General features: G+C 50.5%; 1 protein-coding gene across 1 annotated transcript; it reads left to right on the top strand.

Annotated features, from left to right (window-relative positions):
* Window positions 1–7,478: 7,478 nt before the first annotated feature.
* LOC147107285 (maestro heat-like repeat-containing protein family member 1) lies at window positions 7,479–12,397 on the top strand. Its single transcript, XM_086006153.1, has one exon. The coding sequence runs from the start codon at window positions 7,580–7,582 to the stop codon at window positions 12,293–12,295; it is 4,716 nt and encodes a 1,571-aa protein (XP_085862279.1). The 5' UTR covers window positions 7,479–7,579; the 3' UTR covers window positions 12,296–12,397.
* The last annotated feature ends 6,656 nt before the right edge of the window (window positions 12,398–19,053 follow it).

The following is a 19,053-nucleotide window of genomic DNA, read 5'->3' as shown; positions in this document are numbered from 1 at the left end:
AGAGAGATGGGATCGGACGTGAGAGAGAGAGGAGGGGAGAGAGGAGAGGGGAGAGAGAGAGGGAATCGGAGAGGGGAGAGAGAGGGGGAGAGGAGGGGAGAGAGAGGGGGAGAGAGAGAGAGAGGAGGGGAGAGGGAATCGGAGGGGGGAGAGAGAGGAGGGAGAGAGAGGGAATCGGAGGGGGAGAGAGAGAGGAGGGGAGAGGGAGAGGAGGGGAGAGGGAGAGGGAGAGGGGGGGAGAGAGAGGGGGAGAGAGAGAGAGAATCAGAGGGGGGAGAGAGAGAGGATCGGAGGGGGGAGAGAGAGAGGAGAGGGGAGAGGGAATCAGAGGGGGGAGAGAGGGGGGAGAGAGAGGGGAGAGTGAGGGGGGAGAGAGAGGGGATCGGAGGGGGGAGAGAGAAGGGATCGGAGGGGGGGAGAGAGAGGGGGTCGGAGGGGGGGCGAGAGAGGGGATCGGAGGGGGGGAGAGAGGGGATCGGAGGGGGGAGAGAGAGGGGATCGGAGGGGGGGAGAGAGAGGGGATCGGAGGGGGGAGAGAGAGGGGATCGGAGGGGGTGAGAGAGAGGGGATCAGAGGGAGGGAGAGAGAGGGGATCGGAGGGGGGGAGAGAGGGGATCGGAGGGGGGGAGAGAGAGGGGATCGGAGGGGGGAGAGAGAGGGGATCGGAGGGGGGAGAGAGGGGATCGGGCGGAGGGGGGAGAGAGGGGGGATCGGAGGGGGGGAGAGAGAGGGGATCAGAGGGGGGAGAGAGAGGGGATCGGAGGGGGGAGAAAGAGGGGATCGGAGGGGGGAGAGAGGGGGAATCGGAGGGGGGGAGAGAGAGGGGATCGGAGGGGGGAGAGAGAGGGAATCGGAGGGGGAGAGAGAGGGGATTGTAGGGGGGAGAGAGAGGGAATCGCAGGCGGAGAGAGAGGATAAGATGGGTCAGGAACTCGGGGGTGGGTGGGAGAGGAGGTCAGGAACTCGGGAGTGGGTGGGAGAGGTCAGGAACTCGGGGGCGGGGGGTAAAGAGCATGGTGAGCACAGTGGGTGTGGGGGAAGAATGTGATCCAGGTCTAAAGGGGTGGGGGAGTGAGAGTGAGAACGTGATCCAGATGGTAAGACGGATCACGTTCTTCCAACCCCACCCCCTTTACACCCGCACCACGCTCTCCCTCTCCTCCCTCTAGGCCTGGTTGATGTCTCGGAAAGTTCGGTGCGTGTGTGGAACGTGTCAGCATTGGACTGGACGAAGTCCGGAAGTCATGACAGTGTCACGATTCACTTCATACCCAATAAACCTGTTAACAATCCGTGACCCACACACAATGTCCCATCTATGGGGGTGGGGGATTGGTGGAACAGGCTCAAGGGGCCTACTCCTGTTCCTATGTTCCTTCTTAATATGTAATTTAAAAATAGTTGACTAAATGATCAGGGATCAGCCATTCCCATTTCTTAACTGTCCTATTACTGGATCCACTCGGGGGCCGTGATTGGCTCAGAGCCCCATCCAATTGCATGGTCCTAAAGCTGCTGCTGCCTAAATTTCCTGCACTAAACCTGAGGGTCCATTTTCTGTTCTGGACGGCCAGTGGCAATGGAGGGCACGAGGCAAATCGGAGCCGGGAGAGATGGCCAGTCCGACAGGATTGGGCATGGGATGAGGTTAATTTCAATTTCCTGACAAACGACCTTTTCCCTCGCCTGTCTCTTCTGCGTCTCTGCTCTCAGTCTCTCTCTTCCTTACTCAAAGCTCATCCCACTGGCCTTCATCGAGTTTTCACCGCTCACTCACAACCACAACCACTTATCTACTCAGCATAGCCCATTCCCCACTCACCAGCAACTTCATTCCCCACTCACCATCAATCTCTGCGGGCCAATGGGTGGCGAGTAGGTGGGGCGGAAAGGAACCCTGCTCAGACAGGCGGGCAAGCTGGTGGCGAGCATGAGGGATGGGTGAGCAATGGGGCAGGAAGCCCTGACACGGGTGGGGAGGCCAGGAAGCTCTGGAAGTAAGGGTGTAGAAGCACTCAGGATGCCCTGTTGGTTTGGCAACTCATAGAACGATAGAATCACACAACACAGAAGGAGGCCATTCGGCCCATCGTGCCTGTGCTGGCTCGTTGAAAGAGCTCTCCAATTAATCCCACTCCCCGCTCTTTCCACAGAGCCCTGCAAAATTTCCCCTTCAAGTGTTTCTCCAATTTCCTTTTGAAATTGATTATTGAACCTACTTCCACCGACCTTTCAGGCAGTGCATTCCAGATCACAACTCGCTGCATAAAATATATTTCCTCATGTGGCCTCTGGTTCTTTTGCCAATGACCTTAATTCTGTGACCTCTGGTTCCCGACCCTTTAGTCACTGGATACAGTTTCTCCTTATTTACTCTGTCAAAACCCTTCAAGATTTTGAACACCTCGATCAGATCTGCTCTTAACCTTCTCTGCCCTAAGGAGAACAACCCCAGTTTCTCTCGTCTCTCCAAGCAACTGAAGTCTTTCATCCCCGGTACCATTCTGGTAAAACTCCTCTGTGGGATTCGGCAGGATATCTGTGGCATTGCACCAGACGGCTAGAAACCCGCCACACAGGAGTGCTGACAGTGGCCTCAGGGCAAAACTCAAGCCCCAGGCTTATGGCAAAACATAGGCCTCATGGCAGAACTTTTCTGGGAAAATTGGAATATATTTAGCAGATGTTTAATGTTTTTACATGTTTGTTGTGTTATAAAATGTGCTGTTTACCTGGGAGCAGCTGATTAGTTTCTGTGTAGAATTGATTATTGTTATTCTGATTGATAAGCAATGAAGCACTTGAATTGTGATTTGTTTAAATTTTCTGAATATGATATTAGAGTGAGTGAAGTGTGAGTGTGACACAGACAGTGTGATTCCTGACACGTGACACTGGAGGCACTGGGGAGGGTCTGAAGGCACTGGGGAGGGGCTGGAGGCCCTGGGGAGGGTCTGGAGGCACTGGGGAGGGTCTGCAGGTACGGGGGAGGGTCTGCAGGCACTGGGCAGGGTCTGCAGGCACTGGGGAGGGGGCTGGGGTTACTGGGGAGGGGCTGGGGTCACTGGGGAGGGGCTGGAGGCCCTGGGGAGGGTCTGCAGGCACTGGGGAGGGTCTGGAGGCCCTGGGGAGGGTATGAAGGCACTGGGGAGGGTCTGGAGGCCCTGGGGAGGGTTTGAAAACTCCCAGGGTTGGGAGCAGGGAGAGAAGGTCCTAGCTTCCAGCAGTACTAGCAGGGCTGTCTAATTTCAGGAGAAATGGGGATCCTGGAGCACAGGGGGTGAGTTTTAGCTCAGGATCACAGGGGGATCCAGGAGATCAAGGTTCTTAACTCTTCATACTAGATGATTTTGGTCTTGAAATTGGGATGCATGGCCCATGTTTTTCAGGTGCTACATGGCCCCCTAAGTCACCAAATTGTCGGGCAGGAAGCATGCGCACAATTCTGACAGGGTGTGTGTCGTCCGCTATATTGGCTGTAGGTGACAGACCAGGCCACCTTACCTCAATTTCCTCTGGGTACATCAATGGAGCACCAGAAAAACTGGTGGGCTGGGGCCTAGATACCACTCATGTTGGAGAATCTGCAATTACACACCACTCCCGTACTCTGAGACACACCACATTCCCCATCACTCACCATCTCCAATCTCACACACCACTCCCGTACTCTCAGACACACCACATTCCCCATCACTCACCATCTCCAATCTCACACACCACTCCCGTACTCTCAGACACACCACATTCCCCATCACTCACCATCTCCAATCTCACACACCACTCCCGTACTCTCAGACACACCACATTCCCCATCACTCACCATCTCCAATCTCACACACCACTCCCGTACTCTGAGACACACCACATTCCCCATCACTCACCATCTCCAATCTCACACGCCACTCCCGTACTCTCAGACACACCACATTCCCCATCACTCACCATCTCCAATCTCACACACCACTCCCGTACTCTCAGACACACCACATTCCCCATCACTCACCATCTCCAATCTCACACACCACTCCCGTACTCTGAGACACACCACATTCCCCATCACTCACTACCTCCAATCTCACACACCACTCCCGTACTCTCAGACACACCACATTCCCCATCACTCACCATCTCCAATCTCACACACCACTCCCGTACTCTGAGACACACCACATTCCCCATCACTCACCATCTCCAATCTCACACACCACTCCCATACTCTGAGACACACCACATTCCCCATCACTCACCATCTCCAATCTCACACACCACTCCCGTACTCTGAGACACACCACATTCCCCATCACTCACTACCTCCAATCTCACACACCACTCCCGTACTCTCAGACACACCACATTCCCCATCACTCACCATCTCCAATCTCACACACCACTCCCGTACTCTCAGACACACCACATTCCCCATCACTCACCATCTCCAATCTCACACACCACTCCCGTACTCTCAGACACACCACATTCCCCATCACTCACCATCTCCAATCTCACACACCACTCCCGTACTCTCAGACACACCACATTCCCCATCACTCACCATCTCCAATCTCACACACCACTCCCGTACTCTCAGACACACCACATTCCCCATCACTCACCATCTCCAATCTCACACACCACTCCCGTACTCTCAGACACACCACATTCCCCATCACTCACCATCTCCAATCTCACACACCACTCCCGTACTCTCAGACACACCACATTCCCCATCACTCACCATCTCCAATCTCACACACCACTCCCGTACTCTCAGACACACCACATTCCCCATCACTCACCATCTCCAATCTCACACACCACTCCCGTACTCTGAGACACACCACATTCCCCATCACTCACCATCTCCAATCTCACACGCCACTCCCGTACTCTCAGACACACCACATTCCCCATCACTCACCATCTCCAATCTCACACACCACTCCCGTACTCTCAGACACACCACATTCCCCATCACTCACCATCTCCAATCTCACACACCACTCCCGTACTCTGAGACACACCACATTCCCCATCACTCACTACCTCCAATCTCACACACCACTCCCGTACTCTCAGACACACCACATTCCCCATCACTCACCATCTCCAATCTCACACACCACTCCCGTACTCTGAGACACACCACATTCCCCATCACTCACCATCTCCAATCTCACACACCACTCCCATACTCTGAGACACACCACATTCCCCATCACTCACCATCTCCAATCTCACACACCACTCCCGTACTCTGAGACACACCACATTCCCCATCACTCACTACCTCCAATCTCACACACCACTCCCGTACTCTCAGACACACCACATTCCCCATCACTCACCATCTCCAATCTCACACACCACTCCCGTACTCTCAGACACACCACATTCCCCATCACTCACCATCTCCAATCTCACACACCACTCCCGTACTCTCAGACACACCACATTCCCCATCACTCACCATCTCCAATCTCACACACCACTCCCGTACTCTCAGACACACCACATTCCCCATCACTCACCATCTCCAATCTCACACACCACTCCCGTACTCTCAGACACACCACATTCCCCATCACTCACCATCTCCAATCTCACACACCACTCCCGTACTCTCAGACACACCACATTCCCCATCACTCACCATCTCCAATCTCACACACCACTCCCGTACTCTCAGACACACCACATTCCCCATCACTCACCATCTCCAATCTCACACACCACTCCCGTACTCTCAGACACACCACATTCCCCATCACTCACCATCTCCAATCTCACACACCACTCCCGTATTCTCAGACACACCACATTCCCCATCACTCACCATCTCCAATCTCACACACCACTCCCGTACTCTCAGACACACCACATTCCCCATCACTCACCATCTCCAATCTCACACACCACTCCCGTATTCTCAGACACACCACATTCCCCATCACTCACCATCTCCAATCTCACACACCACTCCCGTACTCTCAGACACACCACATTCCCCATCACTCACCATCTCCAATCTCACACACCACTCCCGTACTCTCAGACACACCACATTCCCCATCACTCACCATCTCCAATCTCACACACCACTCCCGTACTCTCAGACACACCACATTCCCCATCACTCACCATCTCCAATCTCACACACCACTCCCGTACTCTCAGACACACCACATTCCCCATCACTCACCATCTCCAATCTCACACACCACTCCCGTACTCTCAGACACACCACATTCCCCATCACTCACCATCTCCAATCTCACACACCACTCCCGTATTCTCAGACACACCACATTCCCCATCACTCACCATCTCCAATCTCACACACCACTCCCGTACTCTCAGACACACCACATTCCCCATCACTCACCATCTCCAATCTCACACACCACTCCCGTATTCTCAGACACACCACATTCCCCATCACTCACCATCTCCAATCTCACACACCACTCCCGTACTCTCAGACACACCACATTCCCCATCACTCACCATCTCCAATCTCACACACCACTCCCGTACTCTGAGACACACCACATTCCCCATCACTCACCATCTCCAATCTCACACGCCACTCCCGTACTCTCAGACGCACCACATTCCCCATCACTCACCATCTCCAACCTCACACACCACTCCCGTACTCTGAGACACACCACATTCCCCATCACTCACCATCTCCAATCTCACACACCACTCCCATACTCTCAGACACACCACATTCCCCATCACTCACCATCTCCAATCTCACACACCACTCCCGTACTCTGAGACACACCACATTCCCCATCACTCACCATCTCCAATCTCACACCCACACAAATTCAATCTCACTTCATTCAGAAACGACTTGCTGTACGACATCAACACCTTCAATCACAGCACCCCTCCTCCACCATTACCCCACCTCACCCAACATGTCATCTCATGAGAGGTCCACCACGACACAGAAAGAAACCTTGGGTCTCGCACACGTCCGTCACACACCAGACTCCACACTTTGTAATCGATACAAAACATTGATAGAAAAGAAAGCCAATCATCAGCACAGAGAAGGTGAACCCAGAATATTTCACTGAGTCCTGTCATGCCAAGTGAAGAAAAGGAGACCTCATTAAAATGAATGAAAAGTACATTTCTAACTCAAAGGGTGATCAACATTTGGAATGATCCACCAGGTAAGGGGATGAATTCAGGATATTGGAGGAGTTCACCATACAGTTGGTTGCTAGGCTGGGGGAGCTGGTTTTCTGGAGCTAAAGTCAATGCGTCAAATGATATTTTCTTCTATCTTTATACCCCTGCTGTAGTGATATTACAAATTGCAGACAAATCTACCGAGACCCCAAGAATGGCGCAAGAACCAGGTAGAAAAATTGACGCTTTCTTGATGGCTCTGTTAAAGAGACTGGTCGATGATGATGACAACACTCGAGGAGAAATATCCCAGACGATATATAGACTGGGCCAGCAGTGGCCAGAATATGTCCTCCTCACTTGCCGTCGCTACCTCTGGCAACGTGTCTGGCTCCCGGATGATCAGAGTACAGTCATTCTGAACACCATGGAGATGATCGTCCAAGACAAAATCAGCTTCATTCAACACCATGTGGCTGACTCTCTCATCGTTATGGCTTCCCTCAGAGCGACCACGCTGATCGAGGCACATAAGCTAAGCCAGGAAGCTGCATGTAACCTCCTGGTTACCATTGGCTTAGGATTTTTACAAAAAGTGCTGGCAGTTACACTGGAAGATATGAAGAAAGGGTATCCATGCCATGTTTACATGGTCAAAACACTGATAAAGCTGTCATCAGCCCATGTCAATGAGATGGTACCTTTAATAAAGCCCGTCCTGGAGATTATGATTCCAGTACTGAAGAAGGTCAAGCTAGACTACCATAAATCAGTGTTTGCCACAGCACTGGGCGCGTTTAGCAAGAACATCCTACTCTACGTGGATGATGTAGAGAAGCGCCCACAGACAACAGTGACTAAAGAATCCTTCGCCAATGAGATGAACATTGCTTATGATTTGCTTTTTAATAAGTGGCTTGAGAAGGAGGAGTCTCCATTAAATATCATAATAGTGGAAGCTCTGGGCTACTCCACCACCTTGATGCCCAAAGACCGCCTAGAGGTAGAACTGCCAAGGTTAATTCCTGGAATCCTGGATCTGTACAAATTTCAATCCCAACACCTTGCTATCACCCGTAGTCTGTGTCAGATTGTAGCTACTGCTGTCAATATGGGAAGCAAAAGTCTGAGAACACAGATGGAGGGTCTGCTGAGCAACTTACAGGAACAGTTTTGTATTCCAGTGGATTGCGATAACCGGCTCGCTGCAGAGAATCGTAATCAGATCCTTGGCTGCTACACTGTTCTGGCCCAAGCTCATGCTGACTCACTGATGGAATTCCTTCTCCCCCAGTTGGAGACCAACAATCCACAAACTAGACTGGGAACACTAAGTGTCCTCAAGCACCTCATCAGGGCTGTCCCTTCACAGCTGGAAAGGAGGAAGGCCCAAATTGTGGCTGGTTTGAAACTAACGCTTCTAGACAACAACAACAATGTCAAGAAGCTGATTGTGGAGACAATTGGTGCCATGGCTCACGAAGGTTACCTAGATCTAGAAGGAGGAAGAATAATGGTGGAGTTTATCCTGAAACAGTATGTTCTCTCCACAGACTCAGGGAACCAAATCCCACTGGATAATGAAGGAGATCAGGTTACCCATGAAGATTTGAGTCCAATGTGTGAGGTCATGATGTTGACTCTGACAGCTCTGGAGAGTATGGAGGATGTACTCTGGCCATTCCTACTAAACTTCATGACTTTATCTCAATACACCAAAGGGCTAACAATGGTCTCCCAGTGTTTAATACGACTTGCAAAGAAGAAGCTGCAAGTGGGAGATGAGAAGTATTTCCTCCTTTATAAACAAATTGCAAATCTCCCGAAACCTCAGGCACTGCTGACACGACTTCTGATTCTAGCTTGTTGTCCCTATGAGGGAGAAGGCCGCGGCGCTGCTGCACTGAGGCTACTACAGGCCGTGAGCCTGAATATTCACACAGCAATAGTGAAGATGTGGGAGGAGGAGATTCCATTGTTAGTTAATAACTTGGTGGAGAGTTCCAAGAGGACCCTGCCCCAGCAAGAATGGGAGGAGAAACTGATCCTGCTTTTGTCCGAAACTCTGAAAACAATTGAGGACGAGCAGTGGACATGCCAGTTGATCGATGAAATAAACCAACAGATCACAATCTCCCACAGCTATCCACAACAGAAGGGGTTTCTATATAAATGTCTTGGGATGGTGCTACATCACTCAGGCAGCACGGACATACAGAAAGAGATTGAACAAATGCTACAGATTGCTCAGCACAGGGAGACCGTTGAGAGAGAGGGTGTAGCTGTTGGAATTGGTTTCTGCTCTATCACTAACTTTGAAGCCACCTTCAGCAGCCTCGTGGATTATAATAACTTAAACCTCCTGAAGAAGTCCAGAACTTTCCTCCGTGTCCGTAAGGATGAGTCTGATCTTGAGGCGGATGATGCTAAGAGCACATTGGTTCTTAGTTATGGGTATCTGGCAATCAATGCTCCACCAGACCATTGTTTATCGCGAATAGAGAACCACATTCTGCCAATGTTAAGTGACCAACTCAGCCAGCTTGGACAGGGGGTAAAGGAAGGATCCATGGACTTGACTCTGACGTTGAGCCTGATAAAGACCGTGACTCTGATAGCCAGAGCAGTGCAGTCCAGCAGTCAGACATTCCCCTTGAATTTCAGCAGGAAAAGTGAGCTACTGAATTACATGCAACAACTTATCGAGGCTGAGCCCACAGAGCTGCTGCAGACTCCGATTCGGCAGTTGGCAATGAATGCCTGCCTTCATCTTATCCAACTGAACCCACGGTTAAATGAAGCTGATAACTGCCAGTTAATTCAAAGCTGCTTGAGGAGTATTTTCAGTTTGGTTCCTGTGGACCCCAACCAGGCCCAGGACGGGACACCTGCTAACCCAGGAGGAGGAGAGACTCTTTACATGGAAAGTATGGCTGCTCTATACAGTCTCCTCAAAGAGGTTTTGCTTCAGAACCTGTCCCCTGAGGGTCTCCAGACCATACACAAATATTTGGAGAAGTGGATGATATCACCGAGGGGTCACGAAAGAGAGCGAGCAGTAGACGTGACCTCGAAGCTGCTGACATTCTACTGGCAGGAGCGTGATGTTGATAATATAATGGCACCGATTGACTTGGGGGCTGTAGTTGGTCAGCTGCTGCCACGATGTGTTGACCCCTTGCTCCCCATACGGCAGAGGGCAATGGACAGTTTGTACATCCTACTGAAGATCCAGGCGTGTTATGAAGGTTTGAATCTCGATGAGCAAATTGAGCAGGAACAGGTTCTGCAAAGAATTGGCCAGCGATTGGCGAGCACAGACACCACAGTCCTCTTTCAAGGATGCTCCGAGCTCGCAGATCTCATTTCCCAGCACTTGCCCCGGGACCAGCTGGCCAACCTGCTCTTTATGCTCTTCAAAGGGCTGGTTGACCACCACCCCAGCTGTTCCAATACAGCTGCTATTATAATGAAAGCTGTTGTTAAGAGACGTGGCCCTGAGCTGGAGGATCAGCTCCCAGAGACCCTCGAGGCGCTGCACCTCCAAATGCCGGCAATCAGACAGAAGGAAGTGACACTGACTGTGATAGAAACCTTCACTCTCCTCACTTCCCAGCACCTGCCAGCTGTTGTGCGTTGTCTCCTCAGGTTCCCCGTGGACGAGCGCACCATCGCCATCTGGCGCTCAGTAGCAAAGAAGACCCAACTGGCTTTTTCATCATTCAAACAACTGATGCAATACATGAACAGATCAGTGCCATTGAATGAAAGGAGCCATTCAGAGACCGAGGATGAGAGCCCTGATGCTCTGGCTGTTTTAAGCGCTCTGTACGAGATGGTCTCAGAGCCAGAGTCTGCCGAGGTTGTTAACGCCTTATATTCTGAGTTATTCGCTGCTCTATTAAATCATCTCAGTTCCTGTATCTACATGAATTTGCCTTTTGACTTCATTCCTTGCTGTGAATTGGAGCTGTCAGAACATCGATCAGCAACACCAATGTGCAAAAACCGAGAGCTTTGCCTGTCGTCAGTGAAGACTCTCAGGGCCTTGCTGAATCGAGCGCACAATGAAGTGGTTGTAGATTCCGTCCAGGAGAAGGGAGGCTGGGATTTGATGTTGGACCCACACACCTACCACAAGGGGATCGCTCTGCTCGCTCGAGCGATGAGCTTATTCAATGAGCACCAGCTGGTTGGGATTGTGCTGGATCTTGCCCCTGTCCTGTCAACTACACAGGAGGGTCAGAAAGCCACAGTGGCTGCCTTCTTTGCTGAACTTTTAAAATGTTCATTGACCTCCCACGCGCGGCTCACTAACATCCTGGTGAATAGTTTGCTCACGGGTCTACTTGATTCGACTCTGGCTGTCAGGCTGCTCTGTGTTCGAGGCCTGGGGAATATTCCGATTGGAGTACCTGGAGTGATGGAGAGACACGCTTCAGACCTGTTGGCTGCAATGAGCAACATACTGCAGAGCAAGGAGTACCATGAGGAGGAATTCATGATTGAAGTGACATCAACTCTCTCAAAGCTCTTGGACCAGCTGAGTGTCAATGCTATCAGACCCTTTTGTATTGATATCGCAAAAGGAATTCGATGTTGCTTTGAGTTCAATTCCGCTCAGGTTCGTGCTGCCGCATTTACTGTGTTTGGCACTTTGGCCACATGTGGACATGAACATTCAAGGGCTTCCTTTATGGACGAGATCCACCTGAACCTGGTCAGTTTGTTGCTACACCTGGATGAAGAGAGTGAGGAGGTCCAGAGGGCCTGTCTTTTAACATTGTGCTCGGTCGCCCCATATATCGGCTCACAGAGGGTTTGTGGAATAATTCAGGAGCATTCACGGGAAGGCAGCCTGAAGTATGAGGAATTTTTGAACGTCCTTTCCTTGCAACTCATCAAAGATTTCCCCAGGAGGATCAACTCGTATGAAAAGTGCTGCAGGTCCTTCCTACACATGGGGCCTCGTCTCCGAGGGGATGCGGTCTTCTTATCAGTCGTCCTTTCTCAGATTCCACCGGAGCCGGCCCGGAGGAGGACATGGATCGAGAAACTCTGCTGTTTAAGGATCCAGCGTGGACGATCCAACTCGACTCGACAGACTCACCGACCCTTCTCCACCTGTTTCAGACTGTGCTGAGAGATTCTTGTTGTAAATATGTTTATTCATAATTTGTAAATACGTTTATTCTTAATTTTACCTCATTTATTATGAAATAAATAGCAATCCTGTTCTGACCAATGGAGTTCCCAGTGGACGGATTCGATGCTAGACGTGTGACCGGGCAGGACCTCCTGCATCAGCTACCATTGCATTCATTCTCATTTGTTTATTGTGCTCGGGCTCCCATTAGGAGGTGTTGAAGGAGGGGAAGTAAGAAATTGTAATCTGCTGCTGCATTTAAAGAGCTGCAGCAACATAAAAGGGTCAGCCCCAAAATTGAAAAAGGGTCCTTGTAGATGCAATGGATGGGAATAAGCTTCATCACAGGTAATTAATTACCGGTGAGTTAACCAGTAATGCACAGGAGGGGCTGCCAAACCATTCGCACCCCTTTCCTTCACTTCCAGCATCACCTTCCCTCGTAACCTTCCATGACTGAATGCACTGCAAGTCTCCCATGATTTGTACCATTAATCTTAGCCCATTAACAGCTTGCTTGCTGCCAGCTACCTAAGAACAAACATAAGAACATAAGAAATAGGAGCAGGAGTAGGCCAATCAGTCCCTCGAGCCTGCTCCGCCATTCAATAAGATCATGGCTGATCTGATCCTAACTGCCAATCCACTATCACAGAACCATCTCCTGCATCTAACAGAATTAGACACACGAAATAGGAGCAGGATCAGGCTACACGGCCCCTGGGCCCGCTCCGCTACCCACAGGGCCATGACCGATCCAAACCTAGACTCATGTCCAAATTCCTGCCCGCTCCCCGTAACCCTTAATTCCCTTTACTTCTAGGAAACTGTTTATTTCTGTTTTAAATTTATGTAATGATGTAGCTTCTACAGTTTTTTGGGGCAGCATATTCCATGGACCTACCACCCTCTGAGTGAAGTAGTTCCTCCTCATCTCAGTTTTGAAAGAGCAGCCCCTTATTCTAAGACTATGCCCCCTAGTTCTAGTTTCACCCATCATCTGCAACATCTTCCCTGCATCCACCCGATCCAACCCCTTCACAATCTTATATGTTTCAATAAGATCGCCTCTCATTCTTCTGAACTCCAATGAGTAGAGTCCCAATCTACTCAACCTCTCCTCATATGTCCATCCCCTCATCCCCGGGATTAACCGAGTGAACCTTCTTTGTACTGACTCGAGAGCAAGTATGTCCTTTCTTAAGTATGGACACCAAAACTGTACGCAGTATTCCAGGTGCAGTCTCACCAATACCTTGTACAACTGAAGCAATACCTCCCTATTTTTATATTCTATCCCCCTAGCAATGAAAGCCAACATTCCATTGGCCTTCTTAATCACTTGCTGCACCTGCATACTAACCTTTTGAGTTTCGTCTACCAGGACCCCCAGATCCCTTTGTACTTCAGTACTTTCCAGTTTCTTGCCATTAAGATAATAACTTGCTCTACGATTTTTCCTGCCAAAGTGCATAACCTCACACTTTCCAGTATTGTATTCCATCTGCCAAATCTCTGCCCACTTACTTAGCCTGTCTATGTCCTCTTGAAGGTTTTTTATGTCCTCCTCACTCACTACTTCCCCCCCCCTCTTAGTATCATCTGCAAACTTTGATATGTTACACTCGGTCCCCTCCTCCAAATCATTAATATAGATTGTAAAGAGTTGGGGACCCAGCACCGACCCCTGTGGAACACCACTAGTTACTGATTGCCAGTCTGAGAATGAACCATTTATCCCAACTCTCTGCCTTCTGTTAGATAGCCAATCCTCTATCCATGCCAGAATATTACCCCCAATCCCATGATTTTTTATCTTAAGCAATAATCTTTTGTGTGGCACCTTGTCAAATGCCTTTTGGAAGTCTAAATACACTACGTCCACTGGTTCCCCTTTATCCACCCTATATGTTACTTCCTCAAAGAACTCCAGCAAATTTGTCAAACATGACTTCCCCTTCATAAAACCATGCTGACTTTGTCCTATTAAATTATGTTTATCTAAATGTCCTGTTACTGTCTCCTTAATAATGGACTCCAAAATTTTACCTACCACAGATGTTACCTGTGAGAAAATGTCATGGCAGCCAGCTACATATCAGACTAGTTTACTTTCTTATACCAGAAAGTCACTTTTAATGAAAGGCAGGGGAATTTCTCTAAGTGCTTCTGAGAAAGAAGCCCTCACAATTCTGGGCAGGCCAATAACAGAGGCAGTGGGAGATGTGCAACTGAGAGAACAGGTTGGTTCACATCCTCCTCCCTCTTATACTCATGCAGCGTACATTAGAGGGTCAGCAGATCCCAGGCTCTCCCCCCCCCAGGCAGAATGATGAGCAGTTTAACTGCCATAAAATCCCTGCCTCCATCATTGCCCGCTGTGTGCACACGCACCATATTCCATTGGAAGGTGGATGTGCAGAATTTGAGGTTGCTCCTCCCACAGCCCAGTCCTGGAAGACAACCGAGCCCTGGATACATGAACCTGAGCTCAAACCCAGCTCTGTGCACCAGACGGACTCGTCAAATGCTCGAGTCTGTTCCTAACGGAGAGGTTCTGGCAGATGAATCTGACTCCCCCATAGATGGTCCACCCTCCCTACCCATAATTGCTTCACCTTTAGACTACAAATCCACGCCAGCACAGATCAACTCTTAATCTTTTATACTCAAGGGAATACCAGCCTAGTCTCATATAATCATAGAAACTTAGAAGGAGGCCATTCTGCCCATCATGTCTGTGCTAGCTGAAAAAGAGCTATTCAGCCTAATCCCACTTTCCAGCTCTTGGTCCATAGCCCTGCAGGTTACGGCACTTCAAGTGCATATCCAAGTACTTTTTAAATACGTTCAGGGTTTCTGCTTCTACCACCCTTTCAGGCAGTGAGTTCCAGACCCCCACCACCCTCTGGGTGAAAAAGTTCTCCTCAACTCCCCTCTAATCCTTCTACCAATTACTTTAAATCTCTGCCCCCTGGTTATTGACCCTTCTGCTAAGGGAAATAGGTCCTTCCTATCCACTCTATCTAGGCCTCTCATAATTTTATACACCTCAATTAAATCTCCTCTCAGCCTCCTCTGTTCCAAAGAAAACAACCACAGCCTCTCCAATCTTTCCTCGTAGCTATAATTCTCCAGTCCTGGCAACATCCTCGTAAATCTCCTCTGCACCCTCTCTAGTGCAATCACATCTTTCCTGTAATGTGGTGACCAGAACTGTACACAGTATTCTAGCTGTGGCCTAACTAGTGTTTTATACAGTTCAAGCATAACCTCCCTGCTCTTATATTCTATGCCTCGGCTAATAAAGGAAAGTATCCCATATGCCTTCTTAACCATCTTATCACCTGTCCCGCTACCTTCAGGGATCTGTGGACATGCACTCCAATGTCCCTCTACACTTCTCACTGTCCTACCATTTATAGTTTATTCCCTTGCCTTGTTAGCCCTCCCCAAATGCATGACCTCACTTCTCCGGATTGAATACCATTTGCCACTTTTCTGCCCACCTGACCAGTTCATTGATATCTTCCTGCAAGTCTACAGCATTCTTCCTCACTACCAACCACACGGCCAATTTTTGTATCATCTGCAAACTTCTTAATCACACCCCCGACATTGAAGTCTAAATCATTGCTAGATACTGTGGCGGAGCCACCAAAGGACTCAGAGCGGTTGTACATAATTCCTTTAACAGCAATGTAGTTACTGCATGTGTCTGTACCTTTAATTACACTGTTTAACTGTACAATGTCTAGTTACCTTTACAGCGCGGTTTCAACGTGATGATGCTGATACACTATCAATTCCTCATAAAAGACAGAGAGTTAATTAATAGGCTTTTATTAGCAAAGAACAGAGCATGCCTCGCGTGGTTGCCTGGTATCCAAAAGGGCAGGGGGCTGCAGAGCAGTCACCTTTATACCCGGGCATGTGGGTGGAGCCAGGGGCGGAGTCAGCTGAGGCATGCATAGGCACAAGTGTGCAACAACAACAACAATAACAAACAGTGGTTTACCACATTCACCCCTTGTTTAAAATTGAGTCCGGCGGGGTGAAGTGTACTAAAAGTTCGTGTAAACTAAAAGTTTGTGTAGTTAAGTCTATCAGGTGGCCTTGTATGCTGTCCTGATCGTCGTAGCAGCGGCAGTGATGATGCAGCATCCAACGCCGAACCTGGCGTCTTGTTGATGAGAGGTTGCGTAGTCAATGGCGGGTCCTGGGGCTGCGGCATGCCGTCTACAGGGGTCGGGGTGTGGGTAGTGGTGGGTGGCGATGGTGGTGTCTCGGGCACCCGAAGGTGCGAGGTCTCGTGTGGAGACAGTGTCCTCCCGCCTGTCCAGGTACGCTACGTAAGCATACTGGGGGTAGGCGTGGGTAGTGGTGGGTGGCGAAGGAAGTGTTTCGGGAGCACCCGAAGGTGCGAGGTCTCGTATGGAGACTGTGTCCTCCCGCCCGTCCGGGTACACCACGTAAGCATACTGAGGGTTGGCGTGGAGGAGGCTCACCCTCTCGACCAGGGGGTCCGTCTTATGGGACCTCACGTGCTTCCGCAGTAGGACGGGTCCTGGAGAAGTCAGCCATGTCGGTAACGAGATCCCCGATGTGGACTTCCTGGGGAAGGAGAACATTCTCTCATAAGGGGTGGCATTGGTGGCTGTACAAAGCAGTGACCGAATGGAATGGAGCGCCGCAGGGAGGACCTCCTGCCAGCGAGAGGTCGGAAGGCCCTTAGATTTCAAGTTTAAAAGGACTGCCTTCCAGACCGTCACATTCTCTCTTTCCACCTGGCCATTCCCCCGGGGGTTGTAGCTGGTGGTCCTGCTTGTAGCAATACCTCTCGCGAGCAGGTACTGACGAAGTTCGTCGCTCATAAAGGATGAGCCCCTGTCGCTATGAATATAGCTAGGGAAACCGAACAAGGCGAAGAGGTCATTCAGACATTTAATGACCGTGGTACTGGTCATGTCTGAGCAAGGGATGGCAAACGGGAAACGGGAGTACTCGTCAATTATATTGAGGAAGTACACATTGCGGTCAGAGGAGGGGAGGGGCCCTTTAAAATCGCTGCTCAGCCGCTCGAAGGGGCGCGTGGCTTTGATCAGGCTCGCTCTGTCTGGCCTATAAAAATGTGGTTTGCACTCGGCACAGATTTGGCAGTTCCTGGTCAAGGTCCTGACCTCCTCGATGGAGTAGGGCAGGTTACGGGATTTGATGAAATGGAAGAACCTGGTGACCCCCGGGTGGCAGAGGTCATTGTGGAGGGTCTTCAGTCTATCAACCTGCGCGTTGGCGCATGTACCACGTGATAGGGCATCTGGGGGCTCATTGAGTTTCCCGGGCCGGTACAAGATATCGTAATTGTAGGTGGAGAGTTCGATTCTCCACCTCAAGATCCTGTCATTCTTGATTTTGCCCCTCTGCTTATTATTAAACATAAAAGCTACTGAACGCTGGTCAGTGAGCAGGGTAAATCGTTTTCCGGCCAGGTAATGCCTCCAATGTCGCACAGCTTCCACAATGGCCTGAGCCTCCTTTTCGACAGAAGAGTGTCGAATCTCGGGGCCCTGGAGGGTCCTTGAGAAAAAGGCCACGGGTCTCCCCGCCTGGTTAAGGGTTGCAGCTAGGGCAAAGTCTGATGCGTCGCTCTGCACTTGGAAAGGGATGGACTCATCCACTGCGTGCATTGTGGCCTTCGCAATATCTCTTTTTATGAGAGTGAAGGCTGCACATGCCTCTGCTGTCAGGGGGAAGGAGGCGGACTTGATGAGGGGTCTGGCTTTGTCCGCATAGTTGGGCACCCACTGAGCATAGTACGAGAAAAACCCTAGGCATCTCTTCAGTGCTTTTTGGCAGTGGGGGAGGGGGAGCTCCATAAGGGGGCGCATTCTGTCGGGGTCGGGGCCGATGACTCCGTTCTCCACTACGCAGCCAAGAATGGCAAGGCGCGTGGTACGAAACATACATTTGTCCTTGTTGTATGTTAGGTTCAGCCGCTGGGCCGTCCGGAGGAATTTCTCTAGATTAACATCATGGTCCTGCTGGTCGCGGCCGCAGATGGTGACGTTGTCTAGATAGGGGAAAGTGGCCTGGAGCGCGTTCTGGTCAACCATCCGGTCCATCTCCCGTTGGAAGACTGAAACCCCGTTGGTGACGCTGAAGGGAACTCTGAGGAAGGGGGAGAGACGACCGTCAGCTTCAAAAGCTGTGTACTGGCGGTCCTCAGCCCTGATGGGGAGCTGGTGGTATGCCGACTTCAGATCAATCGTCGAGAACACCCGGTATTGTGCTATCTGATTGACCATGTCAGATATGCGGGGGAGTGGGTATGCATCTAGCTGGGTGTAGCGATTGATCGTCTGGCTGTAGTCGCTAACTAGGCGCTGTTTTCCGCCAGTCTTCACCACCACCACTTGTGCTCGCCATGGGCTGGTGCTACTCTCAATAATCCCTTCCTTCAGGAGTCTCGCTACCTCGGATTTAATGAAACTCCTATCCCCGGCACTGTAACGCCTGCTTTTAGTAGCGATGGGCTTACAGTCGCGGGTGAGGTTAGCGAACAAGGAGGGGGGGGGGAGACTTTAAGGGTAGAGAGGCTGCAGATGGTGCGCGGCGGGCGATTTAAAAGCTGCTGGCTGCAGACTGTGAGTGGGGGGAGGGGTCCGCCATACGCCAATGTGACACTTTTAAGGTGGCACTGAAAATCCAACCCCAGTAGAACGGCAGCGCAGAGATGGGGCAGGACCAGAAGTTTA

This window comes from Somniosus microcephalus, chromosome 14 (assembly GCF_052327205.1).
Source record: "Somniosus microcephalus isolate GS21.2 chromosome 14, FLI_Smic_1.0, whole genome shotgun sequence".
In the NCBI taxonomy this organism is placed as follows: domain Eukaryota; kingdom Metazoa; phylum Chordata; class Chondrichthyes; order Squaliformes; family Somniosidae; genus Somniosus; species Somniosus microcephalus.
The sequence above is the reverse complement of the archived record's forward strand: the minus strand, read 5'-3'. Positions and strand labels throughout refer to the sequence as shown.

Coding starts and splice junctions, on each gene's coding strand:
- LOC147107285 (XM_086006153.1), top strand. CDS start 7,580: ATGGAGATGATCGTCCAAGACAAAATCAGCTTCATTCAACACCATGTG.